Consider the following 22,216-nt stretch of genomic DNA (forward strand, 5'->3'; position numbering starts at 1 on the left):
ATCGAATAAAAATTGTCATACTAATTATCAATGTCGTCGCAAGAGTATCGCTACAGATAGATGGTAGAAAGGTGGAAAATGGATGGTAGTTTGCTATTCGCTGCTCTAATGGGGAATCTCGATTATCGCAAATGGAGGTGAAACAACTGAAACAGCTGTCTTGTACGATTAAATACATCTACGTAAATTATTAAACATTTTTCAATCGTCTATCAAATTTCTCGGTTTCCAGTCATCATAAAAACAACCAAATTTTCCATCGTACATAACAAATATTTTGCATAAAAACAAGTACGAACAAATAAAAATGGAATTGCAAAATACAAATTACAATACTGTCGCATGAAGTAATTTGCTCGAATAGAAAAAAGGAGGATCGCCAGAACAATGAATAATTGAAAAAGCCCTATCGATTGGCTCGCGCGTTGTGTACCACATTCGTTGGCGCATTAAGCGTCGCATCAGATAACAGGAAGCCGTGGTGGAAGGCTCTCGAGATTGGCCGGTTCTTTCGAGCCACGATAATCGACCGCTCTCGTACTCTGTTTTTAGTAATTACTCGGCCGTTCGTCGATAAGACAAGATGATCGATCGATCCAAACGCGGCGTCCGCGTGTCAGCTACTTGGCCAGCGATAATCATTACTCGGTATAGCGCATCCCGCGATGCTCTAAGGACGTTTGAATTATGGATCGCGAGTAATTAAGCTATCCTCTGGACGATCCCAGACAACGCCTTGCTGCTTTTATAACGACGTCGTCCGCGATACAAGAGAATATCTCGATCAGGACGATGGAGAATTGTTGCGCGGGAAACAGCCTCCACCAAACTTCCGTTTGCCATCAAATCCTTCATTAGCTTGTCTCGATACTGTTTAATATCCCATCTTCTGTTCTTAAATTTTGTTTTTCTTTTCTCTTTTTCGTTCATATTGATGATATCGTAAGAATCGATCCTTTCAGTTTCACGTCGATCGAGGAAACATAATAGTCGGTAACGAATTAAATCTTCAGGATCTCAGAATTTTTCTTCTATTAAATTTTCTATGGAGACGATCATCGTATCTCTGGCCAGATGGCAACAGATGGCAACTTCCGGCTGAGTTGTAGAGTTATACGAGTCCCGGGCAATTGATCCATCGTACCAGGTAGCCAAGCGTGCACCTGTGCGGCTTGCAATTCGCTCCGACGCTGGATGCAACGCGAGCCAGGTACCGGACAGGTGATTGTCAGTGCCTCGGGCGACGCCTCGAGATCTTCATAGAGCGTCGGTTCGCGCGACTACAACCCGGCGTCGAACCAGACGCTGACATGCATGCTAGTTACACGCCCCGGGCATGGTGATCCAAGTAGCAAAAAATTGTAACATCCGTGAGAATCACGGTGATATGATACGCGTTAGTTGGTTAATTACTGGTAGTATTATACGCTGCGAATTTCCGTGTAATTTCAACCTGTTAACCACGTTACCTTTATACGGAGATTTCGATAACAGAGGTTTATGAAATGAAAAGATGATAAAGATAAATGAATTTCGAATGCGTCTATTTCAATTCTTTCAAACGCAAATATTTTATAATTTATTTTTGGTAGAAACGAAGCAATTATGATATAATAAATCCATTAAACGATTATTACGTTTCAAACATTTAAGAAATTTTGGTTACATTCGATTAAGGAATACAAGTTATTGCTTTTTATACAAATTTTTATTCGTCGAATACAGAAAGATTATCATTTCGAGTAATTCCATATTCAGAATTATTTAGGAACTCTGATTATGTTTAAAGATTTTGGCATAGCAGGAGAGTACGAAGTTATCCGATCACAATCTCGAAAAATAAAATAAAAACGATCCTCGCGAAAGTTTGTCGAGATATTCGCGAGACGGAATGCCGATAAAGGCGTGATTATCGCACTGAAAACGAGCGGTTGGGATGGCCCAGGGTCGTGCATAGTACGTAAGAGTGGAGAGCCGGCCCGTGTGTGAAACGAGCCGCCACGGCCAGTTCGTAAAATCGAATGAACTGTCGTTTTTATATTCCGCGTGTGCACGCGTTGTAGTCGTTGAAAGCGTTTAATTTTCCGCGTTATGAAGTCTCGACAGTGTTTCGCCGGGCTCCGATTTCCCTTAACGCGCCGCTCCTTAAATATTTTAATTCGCCTCCACCGACCATCATTGCCGCTGTTATAGTTTAAATTATTGCCACTTGCCGTTTATTATCATCGATATGGTGGCAATAACGTATCGAGGGAGACTTCTCTCGCAGAGAGTTCTGCGCGAACGCTTACCAGAATGCCTGTTTGTGACTCAATTTTATTGATTGTCGACGAGCTACACGATGTTACTCTTTGCTCTTGCCTCTGTAATTTTCGATCACTTTCTCCTTTCAGCTTCTTTGAAATGATTTATTTCCGAGATATTCGACATCGTTGTCTTTATAATAATTTGTTTATTATTATATGTTGCGCGTATGTGTATTCAAATAGGTTGATGTGTGTTTGCGTATTCGAGGCCGATTTTCATTTGTTTCGTAGTAACAAGGTGAACATACCCATACGTAGGTACAACTGCAGAATATCCTACTTGATTTTATTTTTTCATATTTGGATTTCTACATTGAAACTTCTTTCGCATTGAAGCACAATATGTAATTAATACCAAAGTGATTTTGAATGTTGTTGGCAGTATACGAGCCGATCTCGGTCAGGAATTATTCTGCCTTAAACTATTAGTATTTCGTTGAACGTTAACAAACACACAACGATATACAAATAACCATCTTCTCGCAACAAAATTAATTTCCTGCACCAAAAACATTCCTTCAAATCCGGGCAAATATTACTAGGGCAAACAGTTCGCATACACATGCGTGTACTATAAATATCTTAAAAAAAGAACGGGTTTTGTTGATGGGCACGGAAGTGCTCGTTGGCCGATATTTATTGCCGGGCACGGGGGCTAGCTTTAAAAATGCATTCCGCGCACAAAAGAGAACGACGGTGAGCGGTGTGCGCGCGTGCTCGCGCCGTGGCCAACGGGAACGTAGGAATTTGTTCCTATTTGTTTGAAAGCGTTATGCAGCTGTCAATGGGTCGAGCGGCGCACGTATGTTCGCCCGGAACGAGCGGTCAACACTTTTCTCGTGCGCGCATCACGATCTGTTCCATCCGATCGCGTCAATCACTCAAACTCTTCGACGCGCGCGGGTTATCGATGCGCCGCCGCCCGCCGTCCCCGCGATCCAACGTACGCGAACCCGATGCACGCTTTTGACCATCCAACGGTCCTCATTATGAATATTGTATTTTATGATCGCGCGTTTTCATTCCCGCCCATTTCTTTCCTCCCCGTTTCCGATTTTTTTTATTTCTGTTCCTCGATCACGACACACGTTCATCATGGTCGAATCATGAGCGTGTTTTGGATGGTGTTGTAATGCCAGACTTTGATGGATTTCGCAGTAATTTTCCATGTTGATGTTCTGGAGGTGAAATTTAGAACACGTATTTCTGAAAGCGAGATATGCGATGGAGATATGGTATTGAAATTATTTGTGAATCGTATGGCTTGTTTATTGTGTTAACTCTGAAATAATGTTGCGAAGTATTGGTTTTCTTGATCAGTTTTGTGCTCTATATTTATCTTATTTGGTATAGATAGTATATACATGAGAATGCGTATAAATACAGTGGCGCATATTTTAATATTGATACACAATGAACTTTAGTAACTTTTATCCTAAAAATTTTTTACCATATTGATAATTGCAGTCATCTGTTTTGTTGTATATATGTGATATCTATTTATTGTTGTTATTGGAGATAAATCCGTTTCATGAAATTATACTACTTTATATACTTTTTGGTTTCTAAACTCTCTTTTGACCGCAATTGTATCTTGAACAAATTTTATTCTATCTATTGCATTCACGTATCACGAATGAAAAATTCATACAAAGAATCGGTCGTCCAACAGCAACGTTTCAAAATACGAAAGCGCAAAGGTGACGTAACCGATCGATCGGACAATACAGCTGAAGGATCAAAGATCAGATCGAAGTGCGTTCGCAATGGTCGGAGAATTTTTCCGAAGGTGGTTACGAAACGACAGGCAGCCATCGTGCGCGCAATTTTTCTCCTCTCGAGGCGGGTTAGGCTCGCGGAGTGCCAGACAGGCCACGATCCCGATGACGTAGCGGAACGTTGAAAACGTACTTGAGAAAACACCTACCTGACAATGTTAATGTTGCCGGGCACGACAGCCGGCCGGAATTATTGAAGCCGAGGTAACAGCGTGGCTCCAGCGATAAAGAATGACAGGAGGCGGCCGTTATCGCTCGTTCCTTTCATGAATAAGCACGCAAACATTCGCATCCATCGCGAGGAGCGGGCCGAGGGCCGATAAGCCGAATCGCTAAAGTCGGACGGCTTGCTATCGGTCGTATCGTGAACGTGCCGTATTAATTTGAATATTTAACCGCGCGCTGCTTCATAGGTTGCATGGCCGAGCAATTTTTTCTTTTACTCCTCGCTCTCTTTCCTCCTTTTTCTTCTTCGTTCATTCTTCTACGATCTCGTCCTCGATTCCTCACGCTCCACGTCTCTCCCTTTACGAATGGTTGTAACGTCTCTATCTGTCCATGACGAAGGATCAAACGATAAAGCATGAAGCTCGGAGTGAGGTAATTTGTCAGAGAGGATTATGTTAGCCGGTTGACACATTTCGTGGTTCATGGTTGTCGACGGAAGTCAAATATTCATTAGGCAAGTAATATTCTTTACTGTTATATATTCCGTTATAATTAATGTATTTATATTCACTGACATTAGACGCTTCGACTATATTACTTTTTTCGCCTTTGTATATCTTTTTGTAAGGCATTTAAATCGCAAAGATTCTAGCCGGTTGATTCATGGAGGTAATCGGCGATACTAAATGTCTATCTATCAAGAGAAATGGAACATAGAAATTTTAAATATACCGACAAATTCATTTTTTTTACTTGTCAAAGAAACACACGATCATGCATGGATTTTACATCCTATAGCTATATTTAAGACGATCGGGAATTTAGTTCGTCATCGAAACTTCAAAAATGCATGGAAACCTTGTTCGCCCGTAGCAGTAAGGGATCACGGTGGAAAATGAAAATCTCGTTCGCGATCGGCCATTACATGGCGGGGCAAATCGTTTCGGCGAACACGAGCTAACAGAGGAAGGAGGGTAGCGGTACACGTCGAAAGAGGATACCGAAAAGAAGAAGAAAAGAGGAAGGAACGAAAGGTGGAGGTTCGTGGATCTCCTTGTAACCCGTATAGCCCATTTCAAGCTCGCGTATATGAGGCCATTCGCGCGGAGCTCGACGACTAAACGAAGTCACCCCTACGGAGGGCTGTCGGCGGAAAGGGGTTGGTTGCCCTGCATGGGGTTACAAGACGAAATAAATACAATATTATGCAAACGGGCGGGGCTGATCGCGCTCGGCAAAGCCTCGGGAATCTCGGGAATCCCGAATAAATTGACACTAAACGTGGAAGGGTCTGCCCCTTCCTCTCGACTACCCTCGCCAGCGTTTCCTCGCTAGAGTGCAAGCAACCGGGCGATCCAGCTACGAGCACGGATCGCTCAGAACAACGGGGAACACCGGAAATATATATCGATGCTCCCACAACACGCCGTATTCCAATATCACCTAACAGCTATTTCGTTTATACGCGCCCTGCGCCGAAGTTAGGGCGAGAGAGGGTGAGATCGTGCCGACCGGGAATGTGTTTTTCCGGAATCTATGCATAGCCGACACGCCGAGTGACGAAGGGCCAATTCCTGCTATCATCGTCCGTTGTTTCGCAAAATTTTTGTTCTTGAAAATTTGTGTGAAATGGTTCTGTTTTTTGTTTCGTTAGCGGTTGTGCTAGTTGCAATTGCATTATTCTCTAGGAATTATATTTCTCCATGAGAGAACAGGAATAAGAAAGATAAAAGAAAAAATAGAAGGAGGAAGGAAGAAACTCAGAAAATTGAATAATGGAAACCATGATTCGCTGTATCTTTCTTTTCTGATCTTCGATTGAGCCGGTTATTCGAAAAATCGGTTACCTGCACAAGACAAAAATTAAAGAAAATCGATGAAATTGTAATACATAATAAACATAAAGATCAATCAAGTTGCACTAAAATTCCAAAGTTTCATATAGTGGAGTTAACAGTTTCGTCCTGTGAACGACTCAAGTAACTTCGCGCTTTAGGACAACATTTTTATCACGATAACATTCACGGGATCGAAAATATGGTGTACAACGAGGTTAAATTCACGCAACAGGGTTCGTGAAGGTTGCACAATTTTTCTCAGAACATCGTCGATGGGGAGGCAGAAACTACGATCCTCGTTATCCCGACAGATGGTAATTCGATAGAAGTTTGGCCCGTGTTTGGATACGTTCTCGTAATTTATCGGCGCGCGGATATTCCGTCGTGCGGGGCGGTTGTTTCTCCGCCCGTAATTTCTGCCATTTTTCGCCGGGCCCTGGTAACGGCGTAAATAGCGGAGGTATCGTATAATCATCTAAATTACGATCTCAGAGCATGGCGTTCGCCGCTCCGCGCCTGGACAGAGGGTTGGAGAAGAGCGAAACGCTCTCGCGGACCGCGTCGATTCTAATCTCCCTCCCTCTTTATCTCGCCACCGCGTCGAACGTTGGCCCGGACAGTAAACCTTCGAACGAAATGGCACTCGCCGCGAAGCGTATCCTTGTTACCGATACCGGTAACGACGAGGACGGCCATTCCCGCGCTATGCCAACCTCCACGCGTATATACGCCGAACTCCCACGCTTCCTGTTGCCGTGCAATCCAATTACTTCTTCCTTTCTTCCACCAGAAAGCGTAGAAAACATCTCGAAAAGCCGCAAAAATATACGACATCTGTAACCATCACTGGCAAATTCTTTTTTCCTGTTTGTTTCTTTCGACGTTCTTTATCATTGCTGAGAAGATAACACTGACGTTCTTAAAGCCTTCTACTCGATGGACATATTCTATCTGCTGACATTGAAGTTTGTAAAATTTTCCGCGAGATAGGAGCTTTAATTGTTGCTATTTAGTATGGTATATTTTTGGATAATGAATTTAAAATTCCGAAGGTTCCAGCAGATTAATTCATATAGATAATCGACCACTAACTATGTCGTTGTCCTTGAATATTTATATTTCTATTACACCCTTGTTTTAGTCCTTCCATAGTTTCTTCGAAACTCAAGAAACTTGTCAACAATTAAAAAAACAGCATTGCCTGATCTAAAAAACGCGTAAATACGAAAGGAATGGAAGTTATGGAAATTTTAGATATAATTCTACTTTCCACTAACTTCTTCAGAAACTTTATCCTTATCAACAAAGCAGCACCGGCGTCCTTGAGATATTCTACTAGATATACACGCTCTATCTGGTGACACTGGTAAAACGTTGCTTATTGGCGAACTAATCGTTAAAAAACAGTTCGAACCGGAGGCGCCATAAATCAGCCTTGCGAAAACGACGACGTATCGCATAGTCACGACCTAGAAACGGTTATTTCGCAACAAAGTTGCTTGCCATCCTTATCTCGAGTTAGTTTCAAGTCGATATCGATGTACCAACGCCTGGCTAAGCCTGTCCATCGGTGCTTGTGTACGCGAGAGATCCCACGTTACGCCGACGCTCTCTCGTATCCACATATTTGATCTGCATCGCACAGTTTCTCGATATCTCGCCTGATTTTCCCCTGTTCTCTCTTCTTCTTCTGATTGTCGTTGTCTGAATCGAGAGCGAGGCACGAGTGAGAATCGCGCGGTGCCCCGTAGCAGAAGATTATACGGTTTAAATGGATAATTAAATAGCAACGAAACTGACTGAAAGACTGACTGGGGATGATTGCCGGGTAGCGGCGCGAGCATGAGCGTGGAATTGCCGCCCGGGGGCCCCTTTGAAGAGGAGGAGGCTACGTTATTACGGCTCCGTCCTCTCACCCCAAAGTCGCGTCTAAACCGTACGGAAACGTTATAATTATCCTGATTCCCACAAGTCACGAGGTCTGAGCTCTCTACGGTTCCGATTGACGTGGCGAGGAAAAAAGGCCCGGTGCAGCCCTTACCCAGGAAAACAGGACTCTGTCAGTGTTGCGTCGATGACGTTGTACCTTTCGAGGATCTCGGAGACCTCAACTTTTCGGCCTGCCTTGAATAGTTAAATGTCGACCCGTGCACAGCCGACGCTTCGGCCCTAAATGCATCATTAGAACTCGTTTTGTGAAGTTTTATAATTTTCGACGTACATATCGTTGTGATGATTGTTTTCTTTCAAATCCGAGGATGTAACGGTAATTAACACTCTCGTGTATGTTATGGACTATGTAATTTACTGAACGTTTGTTCTTTATAGAATTTTACGGAGAATTTTTCGATGAAATCACTATCGATTTATTTGTCACTCTTTTCCAGTGGGACTAATTGAGGAATTGTCTGAAAGAAGGGTCCATAAGACAAAAAGCTAAATTGAATAAATGTTAGTTTTGTAATTTCAATATCAGCTACGTTTGGCTCAATAATTATAATGGCTCTTAAAGAACCTTGCTCTTTTTATATTAATAAAGTAACATATACCACTCGGGACTTACATATTTACCTATGGACCTAAACACCTTTCTTCAGAATATTCTCCAATTTCTTTACAAAATCTACTCTCTAATAATATTATTACAACATGTATCACCTTCTTCCAAATGTTTTTATTGACGATATCCTAGGAAAACAACTTCCTTGCGTAACTTCAGCAAAATAATCAAGCGCCCGACGTTCCATCAGTGAAGTTCTCTGAAAACAACGCCATAACGAAATCGCAGGTGTGCACTTTTCTCGGACCATTAACCGGTCAGTTAATCGCAACCAGTGGTCCCTCTTCGGTGGAGATTAGTCCGGAGTAGCCGTCAGACGTTTCATTAGCACGGTCCAATCAGTTCGATACAGCTTCTAGACGATCCTTAGGGTGCGGGACGCGGCCTAATCAATGAAATTGGGAGACAAAGCCGGGTCAGTAGCTTGGGTCAACGGTCATCGGTTGTCGCGACGATTGAACTACCTCGATTTCGAGGCTAACGCTACCTCGAACGACACAATGAGGTAGGTGTGTCTGACCGCCACGTTTCAGGGTTCCTCCTTTACGCACCCTTCGTGCTTGTTCTTGACGAAACGCGATCATGGGAGACTTGGAACGCACGTGCACTTCATTCGGTCCAGAGGAAACGCAGCGTAGACACGCTCGATGTTTCTCGGTTGTGCACGCGCGCGAATGGACCCCATGGTAGACAGGGTCGCGTGATAATGACAGGCTTGGGCGTTACACGGTGATTGAGGTGGCCGTGTCACAGAGACCCGCTTCGACCACGCCCTGCAGGTCGCCGTACCAATTCGCATCGATTCCTCGGCCACCCTGCCGAATCCTGCTCTTTGACCTCTAAGAAGCTAACAATAAGTTATGTAGTGTTCCGGGAAGATTGGAGCTCGGTGGCTTTCGGCTAAGGGCGATCTGTTTTTACAGGAGGTTCGAGTAAGCGTTAGGGTGTGTTATGAGACATTAAAAATACCTTTTATGTGATTTTAGGGATTTTTCGTTGAGGAAGATCTGTTTTTGTAGGAAGATCAGATCGATTAAAAGTCTGAAAGGTGTTATGCTTTGTGGTGTATTGTGGGACGTTAACGTTTTGATATGCATAAGAATGAATAATATTAACAATGGAAGATTCGGACTTAGGTGTGACAGGACTAGAAATGTTAGTTAAAGGATAATTGACACGCTCGAAGTATTCTAATGTAAGTCAATATGAGACAAACCTTGTAGTAATCGATAAGCAACAGTTCCTAAAATTTCCAAGCTGCATTTTTCTTAGACGTGTTCTTCTCCTGTAGAAAGCAAGGAATAATGTGTTTTTCATTAGCGGTCTTTATATATTTGTTTACTTGGTATCTATGAAACATACAATACAAAGACTACGTTTTACAAAATTTCTTAATCCTTCATCGTTAGAATGATACAAGTACAGTTATCAACGATTACTACACATATACGTTTCTATTAATATTCATGGTGCACGTTATCGACGATCACGAAAAATCATAAGAAAGAGCGAAGTCAGTGGTCCGGGAATTTTTCACGCCGTCGAGCCCGGTATGCAGCATACCGGAATAGCTGATTATCGAACGCAAGCAAGCGCGGCCGCCGCAATGACGAGGCAGATTCGCCGACGATATCTATCTGGCAGATGGAGCTCCACGTTTGCTCGGTTCCCGTCGTCGTGATGTTCCAACGGGGGTCAACATCGCGGCGGCATACCATCTTTGGGCTTGGCTTATCTCGTATCGTTCAGAGCTTGCCACGAATAGCCAGCAGGCGCGTCCTCGCGCATACCTCCATACATTCCATTGTATTTCGTCTGTAATTACACCGAAAGGGGACATGGCGCGTCTTCGTTCGGTGCACGGCTCGTCGCTCGGAGAATGCGTTCCCCATCTCCGATTCTAATCAGTACCGTGCATCCCTGACGGCCAAACGTCGCATTGACAGCGCGTTCCGATCGTTGCAAAACCGAGTTTCTGCATTCAATGTTCAAACATCACGGTTCGATCTATTAACGCTCGCGTACACTGGAATGCGTACAGGTAACGAGCTTCGCGGATGTTCCGTAAAGTCGTGTCACCACGTTACACGACTGTTTGACAGACTGTGATCGAGGAATGGTAGGATTATGGTAATGTGTATTTTATCCATATAAGGGAAATTTAAAAGCGTGATCATGCACAGAGTGCACATGATATGCGAAATTATGGAAAATATTCAAAGTGAATTTATCGTTATTAAGATTACACTTATATCCTTACATTGCATCCTCGCATCGTTCTTTTAACCAATTCTGATGTTCGATTCTTTAAATTCCCTATATTATATTTATCGATACCAGATTTCAAATGTTTTCTCAGACGTTTTATATACGTATAAACTTCTTTGGGTTTTATATCTAATTCGTCCAGACATTTTTCAGTGAAGTTTATATAATTGTTTAGAGATAATATATAATTTCTAACTTATCACGTTTATCCTGTAGCGCCTACAGATAGCTTATACAAGTACCTAAATCAGTGTCTTGCGCAGAATTCAGAATTCTGATAGATCAGTCGTTACATTGATAATTTGTACCGATTATCGCATCATGTATAAAGATAGTATGTGCCTTAATACATATGAACGAGAAGCATATGCCGTAGCATATATAATAAAAATGGACATTCGTCATTCTAGTTTCATTTGTCATAATTGTCACATTTAACTGTAACTGACATTTCGAACGTTCAAGCAGACACGTTATATCTCCGACAAAATCAGAGAATCATCGATCAAGAAGCGTATTACAGTTCTCTCGATTCTGTCTTTTATCCTGGTCCTCCTACCGATTGCCGAGGTCTTGGCTGAGAGTTTCATCGTCGGGCCCCAGGTTCCGTAATATCCAGCCGGCTCTCGAATCTTCGCGTAGACGATCTTCTCCTCTTAAAGGAAATCCTGTGGAAGTCCTTTCGACGTTCGCCAGCCATTACCTCCGCGCTACTCTTCGCTCTCAGCCCGCTTGCAATAACGGCACATTAGAGGATTTTAACGCCGAAATTGAATAACCCCCGAGACGGTAACGAAGTTATGCTCGCTCATGGAAATGCCTTATATAGCTATCCACCGATGGAAGGAGACAGTCGGAATGAAGGTATTAGGGATGACTGACGCGCTGACGTCGCCGATTTCGTCCTCCAGTTCTCTGGTCCTTTTCCTTCGCGCGCCGTTCGCTCGTCCCGCTTCTCGCATCAGCAAAGACCGACCCTCTGCTTTCAAATTGCTCGACCGTGGCAGCTTTACTGCCGGGAGCTTTCCTAACGATAGGTCGGTTCTTTTTACCCTCGGAAAAACGGTTATTAAAAGTTAAGATAATTGATTTCATCGCGGGTGTCGAATAAACGAGTTAAACTGTTCACGTATACAAGTTTCAAGTTATGAAGATACCACGTCATTCTATCAAAATATTGTGCAGAGTTGAAAGAAAATTTTATAGATGGAATCCGATTGGTTACTTCTCGTACAATTGGTCAAATTTATTTCTCCTTATTGGCTAAAAGTTTCGCGTCTAAAAATAGAATTTTATACCATCATCTGACGCCGAGTGAAAAGGAAGAGGAAACAACATTAGGCAATTCTTTTTCTCTTTACAATAGTTACCATTTACCACTCACTAAATCTACGAGTGCTATACATTCGTCAACGATCCCAACGGTAGCACAATTACATAACTATGTACCGAGAAATGTTTTTAACCTTTGTAAAATCAAACCCAAGCCTTCGAAAAATTACGAAGCTTCGCAGAATCCTTACTCCAACGCGTAACACTTTTGCCGCGAGATCTACGGGTACCAGAAGGGTGAAACCGAGGCGCGTGATGAAGGGGCGCGATCTCTGCTCCCACGCCCCCAACGCCCCGCTCGTTAGTCGGAGTCAGCAGCGATCGTCATCGACGTGTCATTCAGCGCCGCGGTTATCGAGGGGAAACCCGAGTTTCGAACGAAGGACACGCGGATGGAAAGAGAGAAGAGAATCAGGAAACGGGTCGGTCGGACGTGAAAGTCCGCCCATTCGACATCGACGACCTGACGCAGCATCGAGAGCCAGCAAATTGTCGTGCTCGCGGCGACGTAGCGAGATCGTCGATCGTCGGGCGTTACGTGGATAGCGTAGTCAAGGGTGGACGACGAATCCGGGGGAGGAGAGCGGCTTCTTCGTGACAACCGGTTACTGTATCGTCTCGTTTGATCGTAACGAGGATACGTGCGCAATTGGTCCGATCAGGGTGCAAGATGTGGCTTGGCCATTCTGGGGGGCCGGGGGTGTCGTCGTCGTTATCGTCGGCCAGACTTTGGCAATTCTGCGGAAACCAGTCGGTCGGTTGCTTATCGAGGACGATTAATAACGGGCTCGGCTTGCTTCTCGCTTTCCTATGATTTATAGTCTGTAGCCTGGCTATTCGCGCTCGAGAACAGGTTACAAGTTGAAACATTGCGCGATGCTAATGCGCGTACATTGAATATTAATAGACAGTGAAATTAGTTTTCTTCTTTTTACGTTTTTCGGTTCCGTATGTCTTGAGGTAGAAGTGGGCGTATCATTCTTTCAGTAATCTTTCGGTGTAATCCTTCAATTAATTTGACGCGGGGTCGGTTTGCCACGACGTTGGATTCTTCCGATCCGTTTCTTGCGTTAATTGATCATCCTCAAGGAAAGCGCGTGACACTGATGAATTCTCCGCCGAATTTCATTTTTGTTTCAAATCATGGCAGTTGAATTCTGAATATTGAACGCTGGTACCACACACACACCTGTGGATACGCTAAGAGGTTGGAACTCCTTGGAAAAGATACTTCACCAGCTTGCGAGTTTGTACTGATTTGAATTTGGGTCACGAACGATCTCATTGCCTCGAGAATTGTCTTGCAGAGCAGTTCGCTCCACGAAAGGGCCGCGGTTATTTCAGCTACGTCTCCGCTATCAAGGTAGCAGCCCGTGCGATGAGGTTAGCGTACCACGAAAAGGGGTCGTCTCGAGGCAATCGGGCTAAACTACGGACTCATTTACACACTTAGCCGGGCTTCCGCCTCGCTCGTTTCTACCCCAGCTCGAGTCGACCGAGAGCACAAATGGTTTTCATATTGTCTTTTTATCGCTCATTTTCATTTTATCGCTTGTTTAGCTGCCGACTCGAGTCATCCGCTTCGACAATTCCGCGTGTCTCTTTCTTCTACCAGTTCTGATTCTACGCTTGAAACGGCTACTATTCTGACCTCTATTTTCTCTCTCGCGTTTCGTGCAAACCTATTTAATCTATCTGACAGTCGTCTAACGAGCTGTAGGTTTGGAAAGTTCATATATGTAATTTAGACGTCACTAAAAGAAAAACGATATAGTTAGAGAGCTTCAAGTTACAGAATTAAGGTCACATAGATAATATTTGTAATACTCTTCAAGTGTTAATCATTAACTGGTATGGTGCAGATCAAATCATTAACAGATATAATATGTTTCCTTCCACATTTTTCATTTTTCTCAATACCTATTGCACTTTTTATTAGTTGATATTCTTGTAATATAAGAACAATTACTACCTTCTTATAAATGACTTCTATAATCATTACTTGCTAACTTGCTAATTTATTAGCAATGCGAACCTCACCATATCAATTGCGGATTAAGCTAGGAAAAATTGTAGGAATATTCCTTCTAAATTTACAAAATCTTTATTAATTCTTGCCCATGCTTCATTTAACGCGCATACTGATCCAACGTTATCTACTCTAATCAACGCAGTCCCGATCGTTTTCTCGTGCGATAATCGCATAAGTATGGTGGAATATGGTGGTCGACTAAATCAGGCCCGGTTTTGCACGACGACGCTGTCGTCCGTAATTCACCACCAGTTCGCGCAAACACTAAATTCGATGAGAATATCGGGCCCCACGAGCCGATGCCAAACCCGATGGTAGCGCGCACGAACGCGCGAGCGTATCCGGCTGCGCATAAAAGCCCGCGGCTGCACCGCAAGCGGCCGAACCGCATCATATTTTTACATAATTAGCACGTGGCGCTCGCGGTATTACGTTCCCGACTCCTCGTACCCCCCTGGTTAACCTCCCCCCTTTGCTCGTTACTTTTTCCTGAAGCCTGCGGTATTTTTGGAAACCGCTGTAAGCCCGCCGCCAATTCCTCTACCCCGTTGTATATCATGTTTCTTGGAGGCGAGCCATAGTATACATGCAACAGAAGCGTGGCATCGACTCTCCTCTCCGCTCGAACCGCTCTCCTCTCTCACCCCCTCCGTGAAAGCCCATTGTGCGGCCATGTATACGCGATCCAAGCGATTCTTATCCTAATTAAATCGGCCCAGAGCATTGTCTGCCCGTGGAGTTTCTATCGGATCTTGCCTGGCTACCTAGCGTTCTCTCCATTTGCGGCGGTAACGTCATACCGACGGTATACAGCCGCGAGAGGGTCGATTGAGACGTGGCTGCGTATTCGACGAGGATTGATCGTGGCTAAATAAAGAGCGAAGGATTGAGAGACGCCAATTATTTTGGGAAGGCAAGTCGTGACGAGTTTGGGACTCGAAGGGAGAAAGAAACTTTGATGGAAAATTATGGATACGAATTTTGTTATTTGGGAAGCGAGGAATATAACGAGGAACGTAATACGAGAGTGCAAATCAGTGAGAAGTTACAGCGAATGTGTTTTGCTTGTCGTGAGCAAACGAGCTATCGAAAGTATGGACTGACGAGGATTTAAAATCTCGTTTAAGAGTGTTTGAAGAAATTTTCTAATATAGATTCACGTATTTTCTAATTGTATATTTCTACTTTCGCTCTGAATTCTTTGGGCAGTTGTTATATTTATTTTCAAACTAAGAAATATTATATAATCCTTGAAAGGTATAAAGGAATGATTTCAAGGAAGTAATCTAGAAACATTTAATTCCTTCGTCTGTGTATTATTAACACGGCTTTTTGAAATAAATTTGTGCCAGTAACTGATGTCCAGAAAAATGTAACCGAAACCACTTTTGTCCTTGACGAAACAATAAGGAGAAAAATTGGCTGGCGACAGATTTATTATTAACCGAGAAAGGCAGAAACAAGCGGAAAAGTCGGAAGGAGTTTCAAATGGATCGTGTTTCGTTCGCAAAATCCAAGGACCGTCTCTCCCCTCCTATTGGCCAGAGTCGCGTCCGCCTCGTTGGTGTATGCATAAAACAATCAAGATAATTGTTGAAGCTACATGGGGACCGGCTGGCTGACTGCTTTCCACCCTCGTCTGGGATCGTGGTAGCTGCCGGAACGGAAGGCAGGCGGAAGTAAAAGGGACAAAGAGGGAAAGAGAGAAGGCAGCAGCTATCCAATTACATTGAAAACAATAGTCTTAAGTGCTCGCGGCGGTCCGTTCTGGCTTGCCCACCCTCCTCCCTCCTCCATACCGCCGCCGATGCTTTTCCAGGAGGGGCGCTCCACCCCCGCTGGGGCCACCCGTGACGATGCACAACTTTGACTCGCTAAAAGTATTACCGCGAGAAAGTTACAGGTAACACTCCGCGAATTGAATGAATCTTGCAGACGCTTCTCATTCCTCCGGTTGAACGTTTCCCGATTAAGAAATGATCGTGAGATCGACGAGGGGATGTCGAAGGTATATGAAAAAGGGGGATGAAGAGGTGAGAAGAAATCGGAAACCTTTGACAGTAGCATTGTCGAGTAGGCGTTTTATTAGATGTTCTTTGTTGTCGACTGAAAGCATGGAAATAAAATACTTTGATCATAAAAATTTTAGTGCAAGAGTATCACGAGGTAAAAGAGGAAAAGTAATACGAAAGTATCAGAAAAAGAGAATTCAGCACTTAAGGAATGCGTGAAGAAACACTAGCGGTGTAACGACATAGAAAAAAGTTACATCGATAAAAAGAGTCTGGTAATGAAATAAAGAAACGAGATCGTGATACGGAAAATGAAAGGATAGAAAAACTATGCAACAACTCCATAAAAAAAAAGCGAAAAGGCAGTAAAAAGACTCAAAGAAATAAAAAGAAGAATGTGAAAAGATAAGAGGAACACGAAGAATACATACCCTAAATAAGAACAAGCAACAATGGCATCAGAAAGAAGGACGATAACACTAAAGCGCTTGAAAGAATGAGGTTTCATGAGGAGAATGACTTGAACATGAATGAAGCTACGACGAAAGATACTTCGAATCTCCTAAAGATTCTCAAGGACATATGCCAGAAATCTGAGAATGGTAGTTTTAGATGAGAGTAGAGCTACAAAGTTGCTGATGTGAAAATGTGACATGATATATCTACAGGGCTAGCAATGTACGTACGTAAGTTCGACATTCGTACGAGTTCCATGCTTTCTATGATAAATGGATCCATGGTAACCTCGATTTGTTTGTTCAGTGACGACTTTAATATCGCGGTGGGAATTAATACAAGAGATGAAAATTAAGATGCACGACGCATTGTCCCCTGGGGACGAGCGTTTCGTGTAGCTCGTGATGTAATTAATGTGATTATCCGCGGATCGCGTGCGTTCTTTTTTCTTCATAATGCAGGATACGATTCTACGCTCTGACAGGTCATTCAGCTAGCATTTTAGTCTCATGTAAAATTGATTCAGTTATTTGTAACATCCATAAATTATGTATGATATCGTTTAATAATGTTCAGAAACTTGCTTATCTTTGACAGGATGTTATTCAATTACAAAATCGTAACTATAAGAGTGTAGAATAATATTGATCCTTATTCTGATTATGACAAGAAAAATAACTTCTTGGCATTAATTGGCTTCATTTCGAAATTATGAATCGTACAATTAATTTTCCTTTAAATTACTATAAAGATTACTGATATTTCAAATAATGATATCTGAAGAATATAAATATAATAGCAAAAAAAGGGAATATAACTGCTCCGTCTTTTAATATGTAATATAAACCAATAAAATTATACATTTTAACAAAATTAATGTATCCAGGTACTTATAAATGGTAATTTATTTTCACCTTTTCTTGATCAGTGATCGTACTGTTTTTATTACGTTTAAAATACTCAAGAAAAAAAGATTTGAATCAAGACGCACCTTTAAATTTCCAATTTTCACAGATTATATTTTTCACTCGATTGACACCGTGCGCACGGATTAACACCGTTTACGAACCAAGACATTTCGCGGGAATGTTTTCGTTGTAACGCGCGTAGGTTCGGGCACGTGTCGTTCGTCTTCCTGTTGCTCAGCGTGCATCGAAGCGGTTGGTGTTGCCGCAAGTGCGAAATTAATGCGAGCAGTAACTTCGCTTGGAGAACGATGAGATTTATACACGAATTTATGGACTCGCGCAGCAAGACCGATGGAATAACCGAGGAGTGCATCATTTATGCATCTAGCTCCGCTTTCGCCGCCGCGCCTTTGAGCTCTTGCCAATGGCGAGCTCCCTTCGCCACTTGTGTCACAGTGAATCATTTTTTCGGTACGGCAAGCGAGAATCTGAATGTATCCTGATGGAATTTTAAAGTGGCGTTTATATACGTGTAATTTTATTTCGACAAATTAAAATTATATCACGACTTTGACGTAGTTAACTCTTAAATACTGTAGTTTCACCTTAGTTTATATTTTTTAATTTTCGAAATCAGTAATCATCCTCTAAATTTCGTTACAGAAACGAATAACTTATTAAATGTTTTATTATTAAAAGATATAAAAATAGGAAAGTTGCCGGAATGTACGGAAAAGTTTGCGATGATATAAAATGAACTCCGCTGAAATTCCACACGCTTTATTAAGCATTAACGTTTTAAGCCCCGACGCTTTAATCGTAAATATTTAATCTTGCAACATGTTCCATTTAATCAAGAATTTTTGTACGAACGACGTAAAACCATAATTACAGGCGCGCCTCGTTGGGGAATTATTTTAGCAACAAAATTATAGCTCGCAAAGTTAACATCGTCCATGTGCCGTTAGGAAACAAGTTTCTGCAAAAGGGTAACGTTAAAACGCAACAAGAGAATAATTTACAACGACATAGCGTGCAACCAGCAACGAAGTTGCTACGACCTTTCTTGCGACCACTAAATCCAGCTTGGTCATGTAAAGCTGTCGTTTCCGAGGGCTTTATCGCCGCGGATCCGTCGATTTCCTTCAATAATTCGCGACACAGAGATTATCTTGTAAACCGCCTATCCAGAACGTGTCCCTCCACCATTGACCTTTCTCCCGTATATCTTGAATGGCCTCTCGTAAACTCTGTCTTCCCTGAAAGCCAATACGAGCATCGAAGGACTGATCGTCGTGCGTGCATCTGCATCGACACAACACGATAAAACGCTTGTTGCTCCGTTATAGAGGGACGACCTTTTTTTCTACCACTCTTCTCTTACTTTTTTCTCTTTTTTCTTCTTCTCCCTTTTTTTTATTGTCGTTGTTGCCCAGCAATAAATATAGCATATAGCATTTCGCAGGTGCGCCCAGACGACGCGATGCCCAGTAATGCGACTGCCGTCGCGCAGATAAAAGTCCCCCGTGCCATCTATGCGCTCTGTGCACTTACCTGTTACGCGATAAATCACTCGATAAATTGTTTAAAAGCATAGACTGCCGGGGAACGCGGAACGGCCCGGGCTTTGCCCTCGCTTCGACGCTGTGTCGTCGTAAATAACGCGTAAGTTGCGACCAGCTCGCCTCGACTACTCTCGCGTATAGTAAGGAAGATGTAACATTGGCTAGAAATGTTTTCGAGTATTACCATCGAAGAGGAAAATTCGCTGGGTTAGTCGCAGATAGCATGTGATTATGATATTTTGTAAAGTGTACGTGGTAATTAGATTTCTAGAGGAAGAAAGTTATTAAGTTCGTTCGTTTCTTTTTGTTGTAGCATCCGTACCCTTCGGAAGACCAGAAGAAGCAATTGGCTCAGGACACGGGGTTGACGATTCTCCAAGTTAACAACTGGTGAGTGCCACGAGAAAATTTATTGCGTTAAACTGTTCAAAGAACTCGTAGCGAAATATGTAAAAATTTAGACTTATTACATAAATATATAATCTTCATTTTTCTTCAATGATTCTTTTTCGACGAATTTTTCTCGAAAAGGCTTTCATCCTTTTTCATTTTATAGATTTTACTCGAGTCTCATTAAGTTCTTAGAGTATTCTATTTCTGATAATTAAAAGAGTTTTATAGGAGCCTAAATAAATGACATCGCGATTTGTTACATCCGGTGAATGAAATTCAACATTCCATTCAGATTCAATATTTTAATCTTCATCAGTTTATCATAAAGGAGACGAAACTTTATTATTAATCAAATACAGATATTTCATTTCAGTCTTTTTTAGTATTAATACAATTAGGAACTTCTTTTCAATCAAATACTAAATAGAATACTTCGATTGATGCCAAACACGCTATGAATTGTTCGAACAACTCAATACGTATACATAAATCGATTACATGAATTACAGTCTTTCACCGACAGTTAATAATTCGTTTTCCAACCAGAGATACTTTCTCAATCTTAACCTCATTGAAACACAAATTTCTTTTTCCTCTTGCCTGGTTACGACATCGATGTTATCCATAAAATCTGAATCGCATTAAGTTCCTCGGTTAAGCTAGTCAACAGCGACAAGTAGATTAGTTGAACGCGTCGATCGCGCGAAATACGGAGAACTATATCGACAACACTTTGAAACGTACGCACCCGTGTGGTAGATTTCGAAATTCCCGCGATACCTGTCTCCGCGCCGCCATTAGACGGCATTGTTGAGCCCGCGGGATTCCTGGCGTGCCCCTTGTCGAAGATAAAGCTGCCGTTTCAATGGGTTTTCGCGTTCCGTTCGAAGGAAAGCCATTGAAGCAAGCTGAAAAGAATTTGACGTATCGGTGTGTCGGCTAGGAATTTAGGAATTCGATTTTTGCGACTCGTAGTTACAACAAAATAGAATATGTCAATCTGAGAAATCTTATCTTTTTATTATCAAAAATTTACAAATGGCACCTTTATCGAGAACAAAATTTTATCGATCCGAGTAAAGGTAAATAAATCACGAAAAGACAAAGGACGTGACAACATCGTTTTCTTAATTTCCATTTCGCTATCTCTCTATCCGCATTTCCCACGTTCCCTATCCGACAGTCATCGTCGTTTGACTTTCACCGGTCGTAAACCTTAACGACCCTCAGAGTGTCGCATTGTTCGACGATTATTTCTTTAAAACCGTACCATGGTTGTTCTATTCTGTTATTCGCTGCGGTTCGACCACACGCGTTAACACGGGTAAGGCGAATATTTCCCGCGGAATAAAACCGTAACACTGTCGAAGCCGGTCACGCAGCGACGTAACGAGACGTTCAAAATAATATCTCGTTCGCGCGGCTTGCACGCTTGGCAGCCAGGTAGGCGAGCAGCCTGTAAAACGTTTATGCGGGCCCGCTTTATGCACCTTTAATCTCGGCGCGAAGTGCCGTACCGGATTATACTAGCCGCTATTATGTAGCGACTTTACGATTTTCGTATCTGGGCCGTCGAGGGAGCGAGACAGAGAGATCGTCTTTCTTCGCTCTCGACCGATTTCCGAGACAAGTAAACCGCCTCGTTCTACTTTTCTCTTTATTCTACCTTCTTGGTTTTTCTTCTTTTTTCGCTGTTCACCTCTGTACTCTTGTTCCTTGTATTCGACGTTCGTATATCGAAACGAGAATACCGTAAATTCTGTGGAATTTTGACGCTACCGATAAACGCACTCACGAGCGCGTGTACTCCGGCGAGATTTTCGGTTCCGCTCGCCATAAACGCGATAGCGAAAAATGCGAGACACCGCGAACCCATCGCCGCGGGATTCTGCGGTATACAAGCGGTGGTATCGCCCGCTGACCAGGATCTCGATCGTCGTGAGGAACAGGTTAACCGGCCCCTCGTAGGTGGCTGCATCCGCTTAGAATGCGGCTGCAGGTGCGGCTGATAAGCTCGACAAGGCGTGCTGCCTCTTGGAATACTTTCCGCGCGGTTTCTAATTCCGATCTCTGAACAACTATCTGATCGTGTGTTAAATTATGTATGTATTATTCCAAGCTAAATTAGTCTATCTGAAAATATGCACTTTGTACTCGTTTTTTATTATCGTTCATCGTACGCGGACCTTCGAACAATAATCGTTAGCAGCAACATTCCACGAACGCATCGCTGATATATGGAACGCGTTACGAGTGGCTCGCTGCCTCCAGTTAAATGTCGACAGATTTTTTTTTCACGCTCTCCCCATCGATGCTCGAATTAAAATGAAAAAAAGAGAACGGAAAAAACGGGAAAAGAGAGGGCAGGGGGAAAAGAAACGAACACGCGCTCGAGATTCCAGCCAACGAGATGGCGAGGTTACATTTTACGGTCGTTCGCGTTACCTTACGGCAATTTGCCGTACGCGGAATGCCGCTTCGGAACGATCGCAATTAATAAGCCGCTGCCTTCGTTCCTCTTATGATTCATAATGATACGGTTAATCGTTCGACTGCTGTTTATGGCGGGCCGGGATTAGTCTCGCGGGATATGCCGCCTT

The 22,216-nt window shown here is 42.8% G+C and overlaps 1 protein-coding gene and 1 long non-coding RNA gene across 7 annotated transcripts in view; one reads left to right on the forward strand and one right to left on the reverse strand.

The window, feature by feature from the left end:
- LOC126922340 (homeobox protein homothorax) overlaps positions 1–22,216 on the forward strand; it is a 500,699-nt gene that overhangs the window by 357,656 nt on the left and 120,827 nt on the right. For all 6 annotated transcript variants that reach the window (XM_050734824.1, XM_050734825.1, XM_050734826.1 and 3 more), the window contains exon 11: positions 19,537–19,613. In XM_050734824.1, the coding sequence (XP_050590781.1) occupies positions 19,537–19,613 (77 nt within the window). The remainder of the gene's footprint in view (positions 1–19,536; positions 19,614–22,216) is intronic.
- On the reverse strand, positions 20,137–21,083 carry LOC126922349 (uncharacterized). The gene is made up of 3 exons (XR_007712708.1): positions 20,887–21,083; positions 20,365–20,524; positions 20,137–20,275 (listed from the first exon to the last, which is right to left on the reverse strand). It is a non-coding gene; the product is annotated as an uncharacterized LOC126922349 (long non-coding RNA).

The sequence above is a fragment of the Bombus affinis genome, chromosome 11, assembly GCF_024516045.1.
Source record: "Bombus affinis isolate iyBomAffi1 chromosome 11, iyBomAffi1.2, whole genome shotgun sequence".
Classification (NCBI taxonomy): Eukaryota; Metazoa; Arthropoda; class Insecta; order Hymenoptera; family Apidae; genus Bombus; species Bombus affinis.